We start from the raw sequence: 18922 nt of genomic DNA, 5'->3' as shown, positions 1-18922 counted from the left end.
CGGTGGACTCCTCGAGGACGGAGGCTTCCCTACACATCGAGCAGCTAATGAAAGGAAGGAAAACCATCAGCCAATCGGCACCACAACCAAAATCATACAAAAACACTCACGTCGTCCACTATACCGCACCTCAATCCTATGATGCTTATTCTTCCTTAATATCTTCAATTGCCAACTAAACAAACCGGCCCATTAGCATAACCTCCTCCCCACAGTATCCAAAAATAAACAAAACACACCTCTCCACAAGCAAGACATTAAACCCCCTCTTCGAAGCTTCAGACATCAACTGCTGCCTCGAGAAATTCACAGCTCGATGTAGGTCATGTATCCCTCTATACGCCTTCCCATTCGAAGGGTTGATATCGAACACATACGTCCCGTTCAGCTCAGTGTCGCTGATCGAGTCAATTTGCAATTCTACCAATTTTACACACAAAGCCAATTTGTGAGCGGTGAAGCACAAAGAGGTGAGATTAGAAGGAAATCCTCACCGTCATAAGACGAGTACGTAGGAACAGGGTCGACAAATTTGTTATCGACCACCTCCCAAGGCAATTCCTTCCGTCGAAAACGAAGTCTGAACATCGTGCCGAACTTGGGCATCGCTCGCCCAATGGTTTTGCGGTAAAGACGTTTGATTGTTGTCGAAATAAATGTGGAAGCAGGCCGCCTCCGAACTGAAGGGTTTGTTACAAGTGGTGAAGACGGCACCAAAGGGTGTTTGGAAGCGGTAGGTGATGCAAGTGGTAAGGCTGAAATTGGTCGTGGACCGTATTGGTGGTGATGGATCCCAACAAAGCACCAAATCCAGGTCTGAAACTCTACAGCACCAACAACTCGGTCTTATAACCCTCTCTCTCCGTCGACTTGATTCGTATCCGGATGATTAATCTGGAGCGAAATTGTGAAACACGGATCCGGGAGACGATCGAGTAAGGTGTGTACGCTGATGGACCAAGACACCGCCACTGGCCGCTGCTGTTAACCCTACTAGTCGCTTTCGGGTGCTGCGGTGGACGAAAGGTGTGTGTCGTCCGTGTACTGTGTATCCTGATTCGAGGGCGGGCGGTGGAGTGTAGACGATGGTCGTCGCCGCCGAGACTGGATGGGCGTGGGTGGCAGTGGGAACAGGGAATGTAGGGAAAAGGGGAGTGAGGTAAACGCCGTGCTGCACGAATGCAGTGGTAGATGTGGATTCAAAGTAATGGTCGATGGGAGATCGAAGTCGCCGAATCCGAATCCGAAGGGCGATATCGAAGCACGGAACGTGGAACGAACGTTGAAGGAACTCGTGGAACCCCCGGTTGAGGATTAGCTCAAAAATGGGAAGGAGGGTCTGTGGCTGCGGTTGCTGCGATCGAGAGGGGGGTGTTCGGACGTCGACTATTCCCGCAGTTGTGATAACCAAGATCTTTGTATCTGTATATATACCCAGTGGTATCCAGGATGAGGGACGGTTCCGTAGTTTCCGTAGTCGTCCGTCAGGGACACAGCTGGGCCCTGAGCTACATATGATAGCCAGTAGTAATCAGCCAACTGCCCTGGTTCTGCCGCCTGTGCAACGCCTGGATAATCAAATCTTTCCCAAAGATGTGATATCACTGTCAACGACCCGACGCGTGTCGCGGCAGCTGATTCCCTGAACTCCCATTCAACCATTGCATGACTCAGTCCTCGAATGCGCTAGGTAAGGAGCGCCGGTAAGGATTCAGAATTGGTGTGGTGAGGTGTCTCGGCGGCACGTCTGATGATGTCAGCTCGCACTGTCAAGCGGATAGGTAGAGACCGAGGGGAGTCAATCCAGAGACAGAAACAGCGCTGAAACGGGTAGCGATGGAGGACCAGGACGATTGCGGAGTAGAGGAAATAGATTGTCGGTTGGAGGTACTCGGAAATCTTGGCGACCTAAAAGGAACCAGGAGAAATGCGATCTTTGCGTCCTCGAGCCCCCCTTCGACCGATAAGCCAGCAGGGATTGGGGTAGCTTGATTCACTTGAATTCGCAGTCGGGTGCCTCCAAATCGCCTATAGCAAGGACCGCACATCAAGAAGCCTAATTCAACGCGGGCCCGCACAATCTAATCCAATCCGAGTTGGATGGTAATTAGACAGCTGGGATCGAAGACTCGTCTCGACCTGTAGATGGTATACGATATTCTGCAGAGAAACCCAGGCTCTCCAATCGCGCGTGGGTCACACTTCGATCAGGCCGCGTCCCCAGTTCCAGGTAAGAATTCGCTCGAATCCGCCGGGCTGTTCAATGCTTCAGAGAGCTTTATCCAGTCTAATGAGAGTCGCCAGTAAAGGGATGATGGTGGTAAGAAGGAAAGATGTTATTTATCATAAAGATCAGCGCTCCAACGTGCTGGGTGCCTTCGTCGAGAGAATCGTACGATGAGGAGCATATTTGCCTATGTTTGATTCGGAGGTTCTTGAGCGGATCATTGGGATTTAGACGCTCATGCGGAACTATCTGGTTTAAGCAGGAAAGGGATACTAGGAGCTGTGAGGCGCTTGAGAGAGCCAATAGAGGACTGTCAGAAAGTAATGGTACAGGAATAAGCACAACTCCTCAGCAAAACTTCCTCGTGCCATTACACTAGCATGTGGATTACAAAGTTGTCATTCCGGAAATTCATCGCAAACTAAAGGGACCAGAGATATGGGCCTATTCATGTACTGATTAAGTCTGAAAAATCTTAAAAGCCCTCTCTAACTCGCATCTTCCGGGGAATAATCTGAAATCGATGGTCAAGGCCAATTCCTTCCCGGCAATTCTTGGTCATATCATCTGATCATCGACAGGACACGCAATAGTCGCCTGTTCTAACTTTGCTCCATTGCTTAGGCGCGCTTTGGACTGGACGTTCAAGTGTCATATCGAGGGAAGATCTGGGGTAGGGAAAGCTCGCGCGCCATAAATAGTCCACAAATAGTGTATCAAACACATCGGAAAAGGTGTCGTTCTTGAAGACCAGATGTATATCAGCGAATGGGAGATAGAGGTATTCAACCACCCAACCCTCCTGCACCTTCCCGACGCCTGTTCTGACTGGACATCGAGTCAGGCGCGGCTAAGCGCCCGGACTCGACCCTATGGCGTGGGGAAAATGATGACTAATCACCCCGCCTCTTGTGGACGAGGGGGCGGTGAAAGCCAAGGGTTGCGCAAAGCCAACTCGTTGGAGAACCTCCAATCGACCCTTGTCTTCCCCAAATCTCTTTACAAATCCCCGAAAATCATCTAATGATTTTCGATCCCGCATCTGCTCCCCATCTCAAGCCATGGCTTGTCCGGACGCTTGAGCCAATGTACGTTCTTGACAAAATTTCATTGCAATCTGTTTAGCAAACCCTGTCCTTTTCATCTAGATGCGACGCTGAGCCTGGTGCATTGGCTGACTATATTCTCGCTTTGCTCAAGCATAATGTTCCAGAGCCAGAGATGCGAAAAGAACTGCAGGTCCAACTCGAGGAATTCTTGGAGAACGGTAACGTCATGTTCGTTTCATCTTTCGAACGAACCGTCCCTAAAACTATCCTCATTTTCCAGAATGCAAGTCGTTTATCGACACATTGTTTACCGTTCTAAGGACAAAATCGTATCTACCCTACTCGACTAACCCGCCTTCACCTCCGCCGGCGAACGACGAAGGAAAGTCAACACCGCTGGACGGAACGACGACGAGTGGGGCCGCTGGTCCTTCGAGCGACCGGACACGGAAACGGAGCTTTGGAGATGACGAGCGGGATACACGGCCGAGTAAAGGACCAAGGCTGAGCGCAGACGGCGATTTCTCGAGATATGGAAACGGCAGAGCGGATCAGCAATGGGGAGGAGGAAGGCAGGGGATGGTTCAGGAAGGAGCAGCCTACGGAGGTCAGATGAACGGCAGACGACAGGGGTACCAGCCGCCTGGCCAAAAAAGGGGTATCTGCCGTGACTACCACAGTGAGTATACCCCGCCCACCACTGATTCGATATCTTCTTTGGTTGGTGCTCATTTCTTTTCAGACCACGGTTTCTGTGCACGCGGTGAGACGTGCAAATACAGTCACGGAGACGATGCTGTCATTCCATCTCAGTTATACCCAATGGTGCCGCCAATGATGCCCTTCAACTACCTCTACAACATGTTCAACGCGCAACAACCTTACGACCCTAACGACGCAAGAATTGACGGCCATGCTGGCGGCCCGAGACAACACCAGCGCGCTCCCATAATGCCGAGGGAAGGCGGGGCGCACCCGCACGCCTCTGGTGAACTTCCAGTGATACAGGACCTGACACCTAGCGCTCCAACGGACCCCAATGCGCCCCAGAAACCGCCAATGCCCCAACAACCCTCAATGGCTAACATGTCTATACCACCGCAGCTTATGGCAATGATGCCAGGCATCGATCCATCCATGTTTGCCGCAGGCATGCCCCCATTCGCAGGTCCACCTATGGACCCTTCAGGCAATATGCCTCCCGGCTCCGACGCGACCGCCCCTCAAGGACCTCCATCCAATCAAACAAACCCTAATTTCCGTGGGCGAGGTGGACCCAGCAATCGAGGACGAGGAGGGTCATTCGGCGCCGACGCCAGTTCATTCCGACCCAACCGGCGAGGGGACAAAACGCTCGTCGTCGAAAAGATTCCCGAAGACAAGCTCTCCCTCGACTCTATCACTTCTTGGTTCAAAAAATTCGGAGAGGTGACGAACGTAGCTGTGGATCCTAGGGGTGGGAAGGCGCTGGTCAGTTTCGCGACGCATGAAGAGGCTAGGGCGGCGTGGAAGAGCGAGGATGCGGTGTTTAATAATCGGTTTGTGAAGGTGTTTTGGCATAAACCGATGGAAGGGCACGGGCAGGTTGGACAGAGGGCGCTGGCTGCTTCAGCATCTTTGGTGGCGAATTTGAACGCCAAGGAGACCGGTGGTACACAGGCGGGTTCTTCGTCCTCCACGGCGTCACAAGCTGGTGCTTCCGCGTCAGCATCACCAGCTCCAGCGGCGGCTCCCAAAAAATCAACGCAATCTTCAGCAGCAGCGGCCCTAGCAGCAAAACAAGAACTGCTGGAAAAACAAATCACAGAACAGAAGGCACTGATGAACGAACTGACTGGTGCAACTGCGGAGCGGAAGAAAGAGATCATGGCTCGTCTGCGGAAACTCAACGAAGAGATGACTACGGCAAAGGACACGCCCACGCCTCCCCCTCCGTCCAAGAAGCCAACACCGGAGTCAACCGATGCAAAAGGCCAGGACAAAGACACGGAGATGCAACCACCAGAGGGAGAAGCAACTGGAGAAGAAACCACAGAGCAGCTCAAAGCCAAACTCGAGCGACTCAAAGCCGAAGCTGCGAGCTTGGGCATCGAATCTGCCGATGCAAGTGGAGGTTATAGTGGATATCGTGGTGGATATCGTGGACGTGGGAGAGGGCGAGGGTTCTACAGAGGCGGGCCAGCAATGCGTGGCGGCCCTCCGCGTGGTAGCCTTAAACTCGATAACCGGCCGAAAAAGCTGTTGGTTAAGGGTGCGAATGGGGAGAGCGAGGTGCAGCATGTGAAGGATTGGTATGAGGTACGTTCATCCACCCTTCATTACCCGTGGATTGTGTTACTAATGCACTGTGTTTAGTCGCTCGGTCAGGTGGAAAACATCGAAACGCTCGATGGAGGGGATGTCCTAGTCTCGTTTAGGACTCGAGCAGCCGCCGAACAGGTACATATCTTATTATACGCCATCGTTCCCTTGCATCCGCTCACCTGCCTTCTCTTCAGGGCCTAGCCAAAGGCACATCGATCCCAGGCATTCCCAACAAGCTCACCATTACATGGCACGTCTCCAAGAGTCCAGCACCCTCCACAACCCCAGCACCTTCTTCCTCAAAACCGACAGGCGACGCTACAGGATCGTCGACATCCATGGCTGTAGACAAAGACCCTGGTGCTGAGGAAGATGGCGGTCGGTCGCCGCCACGCCACGAGGAAGAGGAGGTGGGTGGATGGGGAGGGTACGATGACGGGATGGGCATGTTGTAATCCCACCCTCACCGACCGGTGACCCACCGCTCAGGCTTGGTTAATGAATTCGTCTCCCTTTCGCGTTCACATCGTATCTGTACATGTAGTAGACCACATCTTCTACCTTTGCACGTCACATCAATACCTTTTGCCAACCAGCATCGGCTCCGGAATCTTCTACTTATTCGTCTGTCTACATGGACTTGGTTGCAAACCCCACCTTTCATTGTATTTATAATGTGTTTTGGCATACATAACTTGACCGACTGCTGGCTGCAGCAGCCCTATTGCCCTGCGCCGATCTAAACTTCATCCGATTCGTCCGTGAGGCTTTCGGAAAGAAACCGGAAACCGGTGGTGATTATCTGCCCTTCCTCCTCAATGAGAAAATAAACCTGATCCAAAGGTGATACTCCGAATTTCAGACCAAAATTCAAGGATTCCAAAGTAATTCGAGCAGGCCTCGTCTTGAGCGCCAAAGAGCGACTGGAGCGGGCAAGAGAAAGAGGCAAAGAGACGCCCGGGATCATTTCCAATCGCGAGGCACAAGGAAGATTCGCACGGTACCCCAAGTCCGATTGGCCGAGCGCCTGCAGCGAATTTCGTCCAACGTTTTCGGTTCCTCCCACATCCTTCTCCCTTCAACCATGTCCCTCACCGTTCTGCGCTCACTTCGCGGCTCACACCAAACTAGAGCATGGGCCTCATTCGCTCGTGTGCGCTACATGAGCGCAGATAGCAGCACCAGTTCGCTCGCGGAGCTCGACGTGGGTTTTCACGACTAACCCTTACCGACGAGTTTATCGTCTAAATCGCTGATTTATGCTTCTGGGACTCTGTGCGTGTAGGCTTCGAGAGTTGAGATCGTGAGGACGACGAAGCCTGGTGTGCCTCCACCCTCCAGCACACTCAAGTTTGGCCACACCTTTGTGAGTTGGTTCCAGGGTCTATTTCCGAATAACGAATTAAACACGTTTTTTGTAGACCGACCACATGTTGACCATTCCCTGGAATGTTATCTCTGGATGGGGAACGCCAAAAATTCAACCATGTTCGTATATTTAGCTTTTCCAGCACGGTACAAGTCTGAACTGCATGCTTTTTTCTCTCAACAGACGCACCACTCGCCCTTGATCCCAGCTGCACTGTCCTCCACTATGCCCAAACCATCTTCGAGGGCCTCAAGGCCTACCGTCAAGAAGACGGCAAAGTTACCCTTTTCCGACCCGACATGAACATGAAGCGGATGAACACGAGTGCACAACGCATTGCTCTCCCTGTACGCGGTTCCCAACCATCCTAATTCCACCAACTAATGACCCCGGGTCACCCGTCTCAGACCTTCAACGGCGAACAACTCCTCGAGCTCGTCAAACAGCTTATCCGGATAGATAAGGACTGGATTCCAAAGGAGCCAGGACACAGTCTCTATGTTCGACCTACACTCAGTATGTTTCTCGTGTCTTTTGGTCGGGGACGGATCATACTTAACAATAGCCCTGTATCTTCTTCATATCTTGCTCCGTGCTGATATGATGAACAATAGTCGGAACTCAGAGGGCCATTGGCGTCGGCCCACCCAACGAAGCTCTCCTCTTCGTTATTCTCAGCCCGGTCGGACCTTACTACCCTAACGGGTTCAAGCCAGTTTCTCTCTACGGCACAACCGAATACGTTCGTGCCGCTCCAGGCGGTACGTCCACCTGCACCATGCTCACACTGTCTATCTGACGGGTGCAATCCGCTCTCAATTTAGGTACCGGAGCCTACAAACTCGGTGTCAACTACGCACCAGGCATCCTCCCGCAACGTGAAGCCGCGCAACTCGGCTACGCCCAAAATCTCTGGCTCCATGGTCCGGAGCACTACCTCACCGAAGTGGGCACCATGAACCTCTTCGTCGTCTTCCGCGACCCCACCACCAACGAGCTCGAACTCGTCACGCCCCCACTCGACGGGATGATTCTCCCTGGTATCACGCGTGATTCCGTCCTGTCTCTTGCGCGCCAGCATGCAGATGGCAAGTACAGCGTTAAGGACCTACCCGCCAAGATCAAGGTCAGCGAGAGGCCGGTGACGATGCAGGAAGTGAAGGAGGCGAGCGAGAAGGGGACCTTGGTGGAGATGTTCGGTGCTGGTACCGCTGCTGTCATCAGTCCTGTAGACAGGATTGGGTACATGGGCGGAGATGTGCATATTCCTACTGGACCAGACGGCATGGGACCCGTCTCGAGGCCGATCTGGAAGGAGTTGGTGGGCAGGCAGACGGGCGAGATTCCTAGCGATTGGAGTGTTGAGATTTAGAGGAGGGATGAGTGGGAGTACTTTGGGTTGATATAGAAAGCTTTGGTTTTTAGAGCTTTTACTGGGTTGGGTTTGGGTGTTGTATTATTGCTGTCATGAACTATTTTTACCTTTCATTTAGGTTCTATGTTTGTGATACAAGGGCGCTAAAATAAGGGCGATATGCATCTCAGAAGAACTCATCGAGCTAGGAAATTGCGTTATTAAAGCGCCAATAGTAGCCACCAGAGAGATACATATGAAGATAGGCGCCCGCGCGCTAAGAACAGGCGAAGGGCACAAACCTTAACGCCTTGCAAAGGTGGACGATCTCGGGTTTCTATCATTTCTGAGCAGATCTGAGCACAAAAAAGTGGGTAAAAATCGCGCTGAGAAACGATGCCAGATGTCAAAATAGACGCGTCCGATTTGTCATTTCTCAGACGATCTCAGCGGCGGGAATTCTCGCTGGGCTGGAATGGCATTGTGAAACGCGAGCTTCAACTTGGAAGAACATCCGCGTTGAGTCGGCTGACGCGGTGTTGTGGCAAACAGAATAGGGTTCAATGGGGTCGCGTTTTTGGTCAGGGTGCGGACTTTACGGTTACCTTGAGAACCGTTAACCCTGTAGACCCTGACGAATTATAACGGACTAGAATACGATGTGTAAGAATCTATGAAATTCGAAGGTGAAGGAAATCCTAGTCTCTAGCAACCAATGTTTTGGCTCGCCTGCGGCCTGCCCTAAAGATACTTTCAAAGTCCGACTAGAAAAAGCGCTCAGCCCCCACGCTGTTCCTTTATCTTTTAACAACTACTCCAGGCGCGCTCACATGTTCGCCTGCCCCTTCTTTACAGGGCGGGTGGAAATCGAAAGCGTCTCAGAATAGTCGATGCACCCTTTGGCCGGTCAACCTGCATAGTGGTGGTTGCTCTCGGTCACCTGGTGTACCAACATTTTTTTTTTTTTCTTTCGCCAATCCTTTCTTGGTACTAGCCAATGCTGGGTGTAGAATTTGTACAATACGCACAACAGGATCGAAAGTATACGCAACGCTCTAGGCATTTCAAGTGATTTCTACAACGTCGGTGTGGGAGGATCAGGGCAACTTTCATGGGTCTTCTAGCGTTCGACTAAGCTTCCACTTTGCTGTACCGTTAACATCGACCTTGTTGTGCTCGCCTCAAAGTCCATGAGAATTAGACTTGAAAAGGAGGGGATCAGGGAACAAATGTTGGATCAAAAATCCATTTTGCCGAGTTAGAATTTCTCCCACGGATAACGGTGGTAGTGTCGGAGGGATTTTGTAGTTCGACACTTCGCCTCCAACGACCTTTATTGTCGTCGTCGTCGTTGCCAGCGTTCTCAACGCTGTTTCTTATACCCTTTTCCTTAATTCTCGGCGTTGACGAGGCCACCTTCTTTATTCCTGCTTTGTTCTCCGTCATTCCACACTCCCCGGGACCGCCAGCACCACCGTTCTCCCAGTCCCGACTAACCTATAAAAACAATGGCGCGGCCTCAGGACCGTCTTCCTAGGCTCAACGTCGTCCAGCCTCTCCATATGCAACAACCTCAGGCCCTGTATTCACCCGCGTTGCCAACCGGCATCCAGAGCGGGTTCCACCCACCAGCGTATCCAATGGGAGGCAACCCTCTCCAGACACCAATGCAACCCTTCTTCAACCCACACCCCCCACAAGCCCCAGGACGTCCAACACACCAGTCGAGAAACAGCTTCGCGTTTGCTGGTCCACAACCTCCCAACGGCTTCGCGGTGACCCCTGTTACGGGTCACTTCCCAAGACCCTCGATGATGCTCGGCCCCGGTCAGCCCCTCATGGGTCCCAACGGTGGTCACAGGCCCCATAAACGCCAAATGAGTATCGGTGGGCCACCCAAGGCCGTCCTCGGTGGCCCCGCCCGCAAAGTCAGCCCCAACCCAGCCGTGGCCGCGGTTGCCGCTGCAGTGCTCAAGAAGAAAGTGGTGGTCAAGCTGCCGGAGGAGACTGTCAAGGGAGAGGAGTCGGAGGAGCCAACGCGTGCAGAGTGGGCTAGGGAGCCTATCCCCCTGGACCAGGTGAAGGATGAGGAGGTTGTCCCGCCTGAACTGACCTCCAGAGAAACATTCCCTCCCGACACTTGGAGAACACAACTTCCTGATTCGGTCGACGTGTTTCTACCTAGCAAGGTACGCCTAACTTTCGCTTAGTAGATTAAGGGACCATTTGCTAACTGCTCCCGCAGGAAACATGGGACATCCTCAAGCAGCAGGTAATCGAAGCTAAATTAGAAAAGCTCGGTGTCGAGCGCGGTTCAGGGAGCAACGTGCCCCATATCTTCGCACCTCATGCTCGTGCTGCTTCGGTTAGTATCGTGATCCTACACGTGTTCTTGGTGGCTGATGCCATGTCACTTGCTCTAGATATCTTCACCGGCCGATCCAGCATTGTTGTTGTTCAAATTGAATAAACTGCAACAGTCACAGCAAAATTCGGCAAGTAATTCATTGGCACCGTCGCCAGTACCACCCCACGTACCTTTCGGTCTATCTCCACCTCCACCACAATCACGACCGTCACCTGGCTTGTTCCAGAACCGACATGGACACACGATGTCATTGGCCCAACCTCCCACCTTCGCGAATTCGACGTTCAATCCGTTCTCTTCTGGTGATAGCTTGAGTGTGACCGGTGAAAACCTCGATAGGCCAACCTCGGCGGTTTCCGACAGCGGGCTGTATCCCCATCAAGGACAACACTACGACGGACCGCCACCCCTCTCAGCCATTCCCAAGTCAGACAATCGACCCGACTTCATTCGAGGATTTGGATTGGAGATCCCAGAAGAGGAAGAGCCCGAAGAGGAGGAGAACGACGCTTCCCGCACCATTGATCAAGATGACGGCAACAATGGTGATACCGAAGAAGGGGGCCACGGCGAGGGTGATGAGACGCAAGATATGGATATCGATGAGGCAACGAGTATGGGCGAGAGAACGGCACCTCATAGTCGCATACATTCACGACACGGTTCACGCCATGTATCCCACTTGTCTGCTGCATTGTCCTTGAGATCCGTTGGTGGCAACTTTGGTGCCATCCTCGCTGAGAACGTCGAGCACCACAGCACTCCTCCCCGCCGGCCGAGCGTTATTGGTACCTTCGAAGGCATGGCGGAAGAGCGAGAAGACTTCGAAGATGTGGCTGCGGTTCAAGAGTGGACAGGGTCTGAAGAAGAGGGCTTTTTGGGCACCGAAACTTCGGATGATGAGGTGCGTTTTTTGACGTCAATTCATCAGATAAATGTTTTGACTGATGGGATAATGTAACAAAACGACAGTCGCTTGGCGAATTTTCCAACCCTTCGGATGAAGAAAGGGCACGACGCCAGCGCGTGGAGAGGCGCATGCGACGTAGGGCTGCACGAGAACAAACCGATGAAATACTTCAGGTCCACGACCAGCCTCGCCGGATCCCCAATTTCCCTCTCCCCCCTGAAACCACCCTCACTTTCATTCCAGCACAGAGGGAGGGCTCTGAGGATATTATTTCAAATCCTAGTGACGAGCACCACCACGACATGCACCATTCACATCCTCACCTCCATTCACATCACCCTCCCCACTATCTAGGTTATGGCCCCGGAGCTACCGGAGATTTCTATGTCCCTCGATCGGCGAGTGGCACTATTTCTCCTCGACATCTCCCACCTCTCCCTCACTCGAGAGGGACGTCTGGCCATTACTCGATTCACGACCCCTCCATGGCCCACTCGAGACACCCATCAGAAGCCATGTCCTACTACCCTTCGCAGAACCCGATCTTGCAGCAACATTCGGGCCAGAACTCGCTCAACAGCAGTATGCGCAAAGAGACGTTGAATCCGTTTGCAAAACCATTCGTGTTTGGAAAGCCCTTGCAGGAGCCCGCAAAGACGCCTTCTACCCCTCCCAATGCGGCCCAACCGCAGATGGCCCACCAACGTATTCCTTCGGCAGGCAAACCTTTGAACATTGCTGCACCCGAGTTCAAGCCTCGAGGACTCCCTACCAGTGCAGAGTTTACGTTCCGTCAACCGGACGCACCCCAAATGCCCTCACCGCCTCAAGACATGTCAACCTCCGAACCCGTCGGTTCTGCTTCCGAAAGTAATGTTGAGGAGTCTCCAGCGTTTAGAACGCAAGGTAGGGAGAAGAGGCCTCGGTTGGGATCCATGGGTTCAGTGGAGGAGGGTGACAGCATGTCCTCGTTCCGATTCCCACCAACTCTTGATTCGCCACAGAGCCTGCGCAAGCCTCAACCTTCCGAATCACAACCGCTCCGACAACTCGAACCTCCTGTGGAGCAGCCGTTCTCGTTCGAGTCCTTCTCGAATGTGGCCCACTTCCCTTCTATCCGCCCTGCTGCATCACGAAATGAAGACGAATTCAGCGAGGTTGATGAGGACGAGGATACGGCGGAGACTGCTGGGAAAGAGAACATTCCTCCACCCAGGGAAGACGTTGCGGAGCACAAGGCGCAAGATGAAGGACAGGAATTCACTCTACCTCTCTCAGCTTCCAAGCCCAAGCGAGCTCCTCTTCCGCTCGATTTCAAACATCCTGTCTCGAACAATACCGTTCCTGCAGGATTGTTCAAGGCTTTGGTGCATAACGTCATGAATGGTGATGACCGAACACGTCGCGTTCGTTCAAGGCTGGGTTCCAGGGAGGTGTTTGAGCATATGAACAGGCCGTCTATGGATGATTCCAACGTGCAGATGATTTCGAGGAGCAACAGGTTGGTGACGGACCCTGTGAAGAGGTCGTCGTCCGCTGGCGATGATGACGTGTTTGGATCAAGTGCGCGACACCAGAGGAGGAATTCGTCCCTTCCCGACGCGCTTCGGGATGACCTTTCGACGCCCTCTCGAAGCCCTTCGATTCACCCGCAAGACCTTACGAACCGACTGGAGGCTCAACATATCTCAGACGTGTTGGCGCAAATGTTGGACGACAAGTTCACGAGTCTTCGACGAGAATTGGTGGCTATTACCCGGGAGAGCCAGGTCAACACGAGCCAGAGCGGATTGACCCCTTCTTCGGAGGCCATGATTGCGGACGTTGTTTCGTTGTTCAGGGCTCAACTCCAAGATTCTGCCGCTCGCAGCTTGGAGGACAGTCAGATGGACGCCAGAGGCGAATTGGACTTCCAGATGATCAAGGACTTGATCGACGAAGGCCACAAGGAAATTCTGGGTATCATCAAGCAGCAAATTCACGACTTGTTCGCCCAGCAGCAGCAACAGAACTACGCGCCGTCTACCGACAGGACTGTCGTTCGCGACGTTGTTGCCCCTATCGTCGAGTCAGTTGGGGAGAGGACTACTCGGGCTGTTGTCGAAGCTATCTCAGAATTCTCAGCCAGGCAAGAGTCGATCGAGCGCGGTACACCTGCTAGGGAGAGGGACCTCTTGTTGAACGACATGATCAACATGCTTACGCCTATCCTCAACAACCTCCGACCCGAGACCATCGACTACGACTTCCTCACCAGTCAACTCGCCCAAGCTGTCAAGCCTCACATTTCGCAACTCATTGACCTTGCTTCAGACAAGCGGGAGACCGCCGGTCTTATCATCGACCAGTTGTTGCCTCTCCTTCCTTCTCTCAAGGGCGACACTGAGACTGTTACGATGCATCTGATCAACGAGGTTCGCCGCATGATTGCACCGATCGATCCCTTCGAGATCAAGGAGCAGGTTGCTGACCTCGTCGTCGAGCGACTCGACTCCCGCCTCGCCGTTCGTGACAAGGCTTTCAATGTCGAGACTGTCACCACCAAGGTCACCGACGGAGTCTCACAACTGTTGGAGGACCTCAACAAGGTTCCTTCCACGTTGCAAGAACTTGTCGCCTCCCAAGACAAGGCCAGGGCTGAACAGCAACATCGAACCGTCGAGCAACAAGAGCGACTCCTCTCCTCCATCTCCAACATTCCCAACCAACTCAACTCCAGGTTTGACTCTGTTCGTGCCGGCCAAAGTGAAGTCGTCACCAGGGTCGAGCAAATCATTGCATCCCTCCCCAAGCCCGAATCCGGTGCTGCCGAAATCAAACCAATCCTCGAGGCTTTGGTCGCCGAGAACAAGAAATTGACTCAACACACTGTCGATCTCTTCAACCAGCAGCAGGCACTGGGAAGCAAGGTCAACACCATCCCCGACGTCCTCCAATCCAACATCATCAACCTCCAAAACGGCATCGCCGAGCTCATCACCTCGCGGGACATTCCCAGACGGGATCTCGATGACCTGCGCAAGCTCAACTCTGACTATCAAATTCAACTGACCAAGGCTCGGGCTGCCCATGGCACAGTTCGAGTTGAGAAGGATATGTTGGGCGAGAAGCTTGCCGGTGTGGAAGCCGAGCGCGACCGACTCAAGAAACAAGTTGCCGAGCTGGAGAACGCGAGCAAAGCCAAGAAGTCAGAGACTGCCACATTGGAGAGTCGGACAACTGAACTCGAGGAGGCTCTTGCAAAGGCTCTTGCCAGGTTGCAAGACTCGGATGTGGCGACTCAGGCTGACAAGAAACGCATTGCTGAACTTGAGAAGGCCGCCAAGGATAGTGCCGCGGAGGCGCAAAGCCTGAAAGCCAAGGTTCGTATATTTACCGTTGCTTTGTGCGAAGTCGGTAGCTGACCGGATCTATTTAGGTTGACGCATTGGAGATGGAAGTTACCTTCTCGAAGCGCGACAAGGAGGCTGCTACCCAGGCTCTCGAGACGCTCAAGAAGCAGCATGACGCCTTCGTCACCCAACAAAGCCACTGGGACGACCTCCGGCAGGCATCCGAGAAGATTGATATGCTCACACAATTAATTGGTCAAGCGGACAACGAGGAACTGCAAGAACTGCGCCGTTATCGAGATCGAACCAAGCCTTTGGAGGCGGACTATGCTGCCCTCCAGAAGCGCGTCAAGGAGTTGGAGACCAAGGCCGCTAACAGCGAGCGAACGGCCACCACTGCTAAGCAGAGCTTGGTCCAAGCTCAGCAGCGATCCTCAGAATGGGAACGCCGTGCTCGAGAGTATGAGGGCGAGTTGGAGCTTACGCGAACCAAGCTTGAGCAAGCTGAGGAGACCCAGAGCCAACTCGACGCTGACTACTCATTGCTGAAGATTCAGTTCGAGGAACGTGAAGCTGACGATAGACTGTACAAGGTGCGTATCCTAAGCTTTTCGTTATTACTAGGGGGCGAACTGATTCATCTTCTGTTCATCAGGACCGCGAACAGAAACAGCGCGATCAGATCACTGCTCTCGAAGCCAAAGTGGTTCGTCTCCAGGAAGAACTGGTCAAGGCAAGGACTGGACAGAGAACTCAATCCCGAGTATCCTCTCTTGCCGCATCATCCCAGTCACCTTCACCCTACCGCCCTGCTCCTACAGCCAATGGGACAACCCAACCTCCCCGACCCGACAGTCGCGCGAGTGTCAGCACCGTGAACGGCCGCGACACCTCCATGTCCGATCGTAGGATGTCGTATGCCCCGACGAGCAACGGCACCCCAGGCACAACCCCTCCCCAAGGCTCCGTCTGGGACTCGATGCACGCACCCTCCAACGGCATCTCCGCCTCTTCTCGGTATAGCACCGGTGTTAACTCCAGCATCCACGCCCCGAAGAGCCGATACCCCCACCTCGGTCCCTCGACACCCAAGACTCGCCCTGGATACTCGCATTACACCCGCGCCAGCGCTCCGTCTCCTTCTCCCAGCATCGTCTCTGCTGCGCCCACCCAAGGCGAAGACGGCTGGTGGTCATGAACACGCTTAGTGCATACTGAAATGGTTTCATTTTCATCCTCTCCCTCCTCACCATTTTTTAATGATTAATGTACAATGCATCTTCTCAGGCCTAAGCCATATTCATCCACCTATTCACCTTCACGCTTCTATCTGTTGTTTTTTATCTTTTTTTATTGATGATTCGACATTTCCTGGTTTCCGTTCCGTTTCTTACATCTATGCAATCGTCGTCTCCCGTCTCAAGACTTTTTTTTTCGTTTTTCTCCATTTTCTCATTTCTCTTTCTATACCATCGTACATTACACTACCCGTCCTTATTGCATCCTTCGGTTTCTCTCACTGTCCTCGAAGCCTATGACTTTTTCTTGGGTTCCAGTCTCAGTCTCTAAATTTACGATCCACATTTTGAAGTAGTTGCTAGCTAGTACTTTCTACCCGCAATTCTAGTGTCATCCCGGTTTTTTTAGTCTCCTTCCCTCTCCGCTACCTACCTACCCCTTGTCGTATTATTACCCGACTCTTCCTTTTTCTCGTCTCATATACCGTATGCATGGATTTATCTGCACATACACACGCACACTGGTTAGTCGGACACTCGTCCCTCGCTTCTTGGATTTGGCTACTTTCAACGGGGTATACTTACTGTACATTATTTCTCGTCCCGTCACATCGTTACTTTGCAGGTGCTTGTCTTTGGTACTCGATTCAAATCCTGGCGCACCTCCTCTCATCATTTTTGTTGCTGGAATATTTGGTATTCGCCAATCAACGACGTTTCATTACATGCACTCGAGCGCAAAGACGACCGGTCGACCCTCACTTCGGCAATGGTAATGGTTTGCTCAATGGCGGCTGGTCACGCGTAGAGTAGTAAGTGATCGCGCGCCGGTTCTGGAACTGTAAGGGTTGCGTGAGTTGGAAATGCCTGGTCGCCCGTTCATATACGCACAAGCACTATGGGATGGGTGTAGGCAAGACCAAAGGTATGGAGGCTCGGAGGAGCCGAGGTAAGGGGCGCTCAGCACCCTCTGGTGCTAACATGGACAAATAGAGTGACGGGCGCCTCACTTCGTACATGCACAGGAATTATGTATTGAAACCGTGTCACGGTACCCGGTACCCTCACGTGACCAGATATCGCCTGAAATCGACGGTCTTTTCGACGATTTGGGAAGTGGGAGGTCTTTTCATGAGAAGTGGCCCAAGCTCGAGCGGATTTGGCAGGCGGTTTGGCGCCGAGCGATGCCGACGTCCATTTCGGGCAGCGAAGTGCCCGTTTTGGTCGTTTTTGATGCGGAGCTTGAATTCGAACATCTGAACTTCACATCTCTCCCACGGCCGGCAAGGTGCTGTCTGGTCGCGATCGGGCTCGTGCTGTCTGGTGAGCTGTCTGGTACTCTGTCTGATGGCTCGTGGAGGTGGCAGGTTGCTAGCTGCGTTTATGGAACGGACCTTGTATTGGTTTGGTTCGTAGTGTCGCGACTCGAAATTTGATTTCAACGTTCATAGGTTTGTTTGTTGATCTGTGCCACCGGTGGCTGAGAGGGGCCACGCCAGAATCGGTCTAAGGGAACATCACCGTATTATCTTATCAAGATTGGCCGCGTTTGAGGCACGTGGGAATTCCGGCCAAAGGTTCCCTGAGCCTGCCCTAAACAACGAAGCGCCCGAGGATTCGAAGGACGCTGTGCCAGAGTCGCCTTATCTCGTTTCCTGTCCACAAACTTTTGACGAGAATTTGAGAGTATGACACTAGGATACCTTGGTATAAATCAGACTAGGAATCTCGAATTGGAAATGGTCGAATTAAGCTACGACAAGAACTACGATCGGAATCTATGAAGGCTGTTCACAAAAATAATGACCCCAGAACTAATGCGGAAGGTACCGGCAGGCCGTTTGTAGAAAGCGACGTGAGCTTGAACTTGGTGAGGCCGAACGACAATGTGGGTGCTGTGGAATTGGTCATACACGAGGGTGGTAAAAAGCCCGGGATATCTGGCGTATGGGTTCTTCCGCTGGTCTTCATCTTGAAGGGCCACAGGGATTTGGACCATTAGGAACACCTCTTGCTGTTGATCGATTTCCAGTGACCACATTGAGTGAATAATTCCCAGCATGCTCTTGTTCGTCGACTCTTCAGAATAAATGATGGCACTATTTCCGGGATGTGAGGAATAAGGGGAGTACGTCCGCGTATTGATCTCGATTGAACGCAATGGAACTGCGTACGGTGAAAGAACAGTGGAATTGAGCGGGTGCGGGAGATGTGAGAAGTGCCTTAAAAGCGGTTTTCCACCCCGGCGTTGGTTGACGTGCTCCAGAATCTGGTTGTAGTGGTCGTCGGAAAGTGTGAGATCGTCATTCTTTATAGTTGAAAGCTTTGTGGCAGTGGAGGAAGGATGAGAAGAGGTGGGAAATGATGCGCCAAGGTCATCCGCAAAATTCTTGAGTACAGTCCCAAGAAGGCTTGTGTTCGACCTTGTAGTTAGAGACCCATTCTCGACACTACTTCCAAGGTCAAAGCTGTTGATGTATCTTCCCAAAAGGCCCAAGAGCCTTCCTCTTCGGCATATCTGACGCAGCATAGTGAAGTCAAGGTCGCCTACATGCACACATCAACTGCTAATATCAAGACAGCGATGAAGGAAGAATCACGTACGTAAATGCCCATTGGTTTTGATTTTTTGCAGATTGCCGTTGTGAGTTTCGCCTTGAAATTCACTGAGTCTGATCAACGGGCCCCAGTATTTCAAGAGATCGCCATTATGCATCGCGTAGTGATGATTTGGGCGTGTTGTGACATTAGGGAAAAGTTTCCGCGATGAC

The 18922-nt window shown here is 52.5% G+C and overlaps 5 protein-coding genes across 5 annotated transcripts; 3 read left to right on the top strand and 2 right to left on the bottom strand.

Moving 5' to 3' along the window:
* Window positions 1–29: 29 nt before the first annotated feature.
* On the bottom strand, window positions 30–606 carry CC1G_08651 (hypothetical protein; the record flags this gene model as incomplete). The annotated part of the gene is made up of 4 exons (XM_001828453.2): window positions 30–44; window positions 130–175; window positions 240–420; window positions 495–606. 4 exons carry the CDS (start codon window positions 604–606, stop codon window positions 30–32), a joined length of 354 nt encoding a protein of 117 aa, XP_001828505.2.
* A 2644-nt stretch (window positions 607–3250) lies between these two features.
* Window positions 3251–6035, top strand: CC1G_08650 (RRM domain-containing protein; the record flags this gene model as incomplete). Its single annotated transcript, XM_001828452.2, has 6 exons — window positions 3251–3315; window positions 3376–3494; window positions 3557–3955; window positions 4019–5574; window positions 5632–5715; window positions 5775–6035. The coding sequence occupies 6 exons, from the start codon at window positions 3251–3253 to the stop codon at window positions 6033–6035; spliced, it is 2484 nt and encodes an 827-aa protein (XP_001828504.2).
* A 179-nt stretch (window positions 6036–6214) lies between these two features.
* On the top strand, window positions 6215–8321 carry CC1G_08649 (branched-chain-amino-acid aminotransferase; the record flags this gene model as incomplete). Its single annotated transcript, XM_001828451.2, has 9 exons — window positions 6215–6245; window positions 6300–6423; window positions 6478–6784; window positions 6866–6946; window positions 7002–7068; window positions 7133–7296; window positions 7357–7465; window positions 7564–7710; window positions 7774–8321. The coding sequence occupies 9 exons, from the start codon at window positions 6215–6217 to the stop codon at window positions 8319–8321; spliced, it is 1578 nt and encodes a 525-aa protein (XP_001828503.2).
* A 1490-nt stretch (window positions 8322–9811) lies between these two features.
* CC1G_08648 (hypothetical protein) lies at window positions 9812–16111 on the top strand (the record flags this gene model as incomplete). The annotated part of the gene is made up of 6 exons (XM_001828450.2): window positions 9812–10492; window positions 10549–10668; window positions 10727–11575; window positions 11644–14943; window positions 15000–15506; window positions 15569–16111. The coding sequence occupies 6 exons, from the start codon at window positions 9812–9814 to the stop codon at window positions 16109–16111; spliced, it is 6000 nt and encodes a 1999-aa protein (XP_001828502.2).
* Window positions 16112–16407: 296 nt separating this feature from the next.
* On the bottom strand, window positions 16408–17407 carry CC1G_13614 (hypothetical protein; the record flags this gene model as incomplete). Its single annotated transcript, XM_002912035.1, has 5 exons — window positions 16408–16524; window positions 16589–16653; window positions 16737–16768; window positions 16815–16835; window positions 17220–17407. 5 exons carry the CDS (start codon window positions 17405–17407, stop codon window positions 16408–16410), a joined length of 423 nt encoding a protein of 140 aa, XP_002912081.1.
* Window positions 17408–18922: the final 1515 nt, after the last annotated feature.

This window comes from Coprinopsis cinerea, assembly GCF_000182895.1.
Source record: "Coprinopsis cinerea okayama7#130 chromosome 1 map unlocalized cont3.1, whole genome shotgun sequence".
Lineage (NCBI taxonomy): Eukaryota > Fungi > Basidiomycota > Agaricomycetes > Agaricales > Psathyrellaceae > Coprinopsis > Coprinopsis cinerea.
The sequence above is the reverse complement of the archived record's forward strand: the minus strand, read 5'-3'. Positions and strand labels throughout refer to the sequence as shown.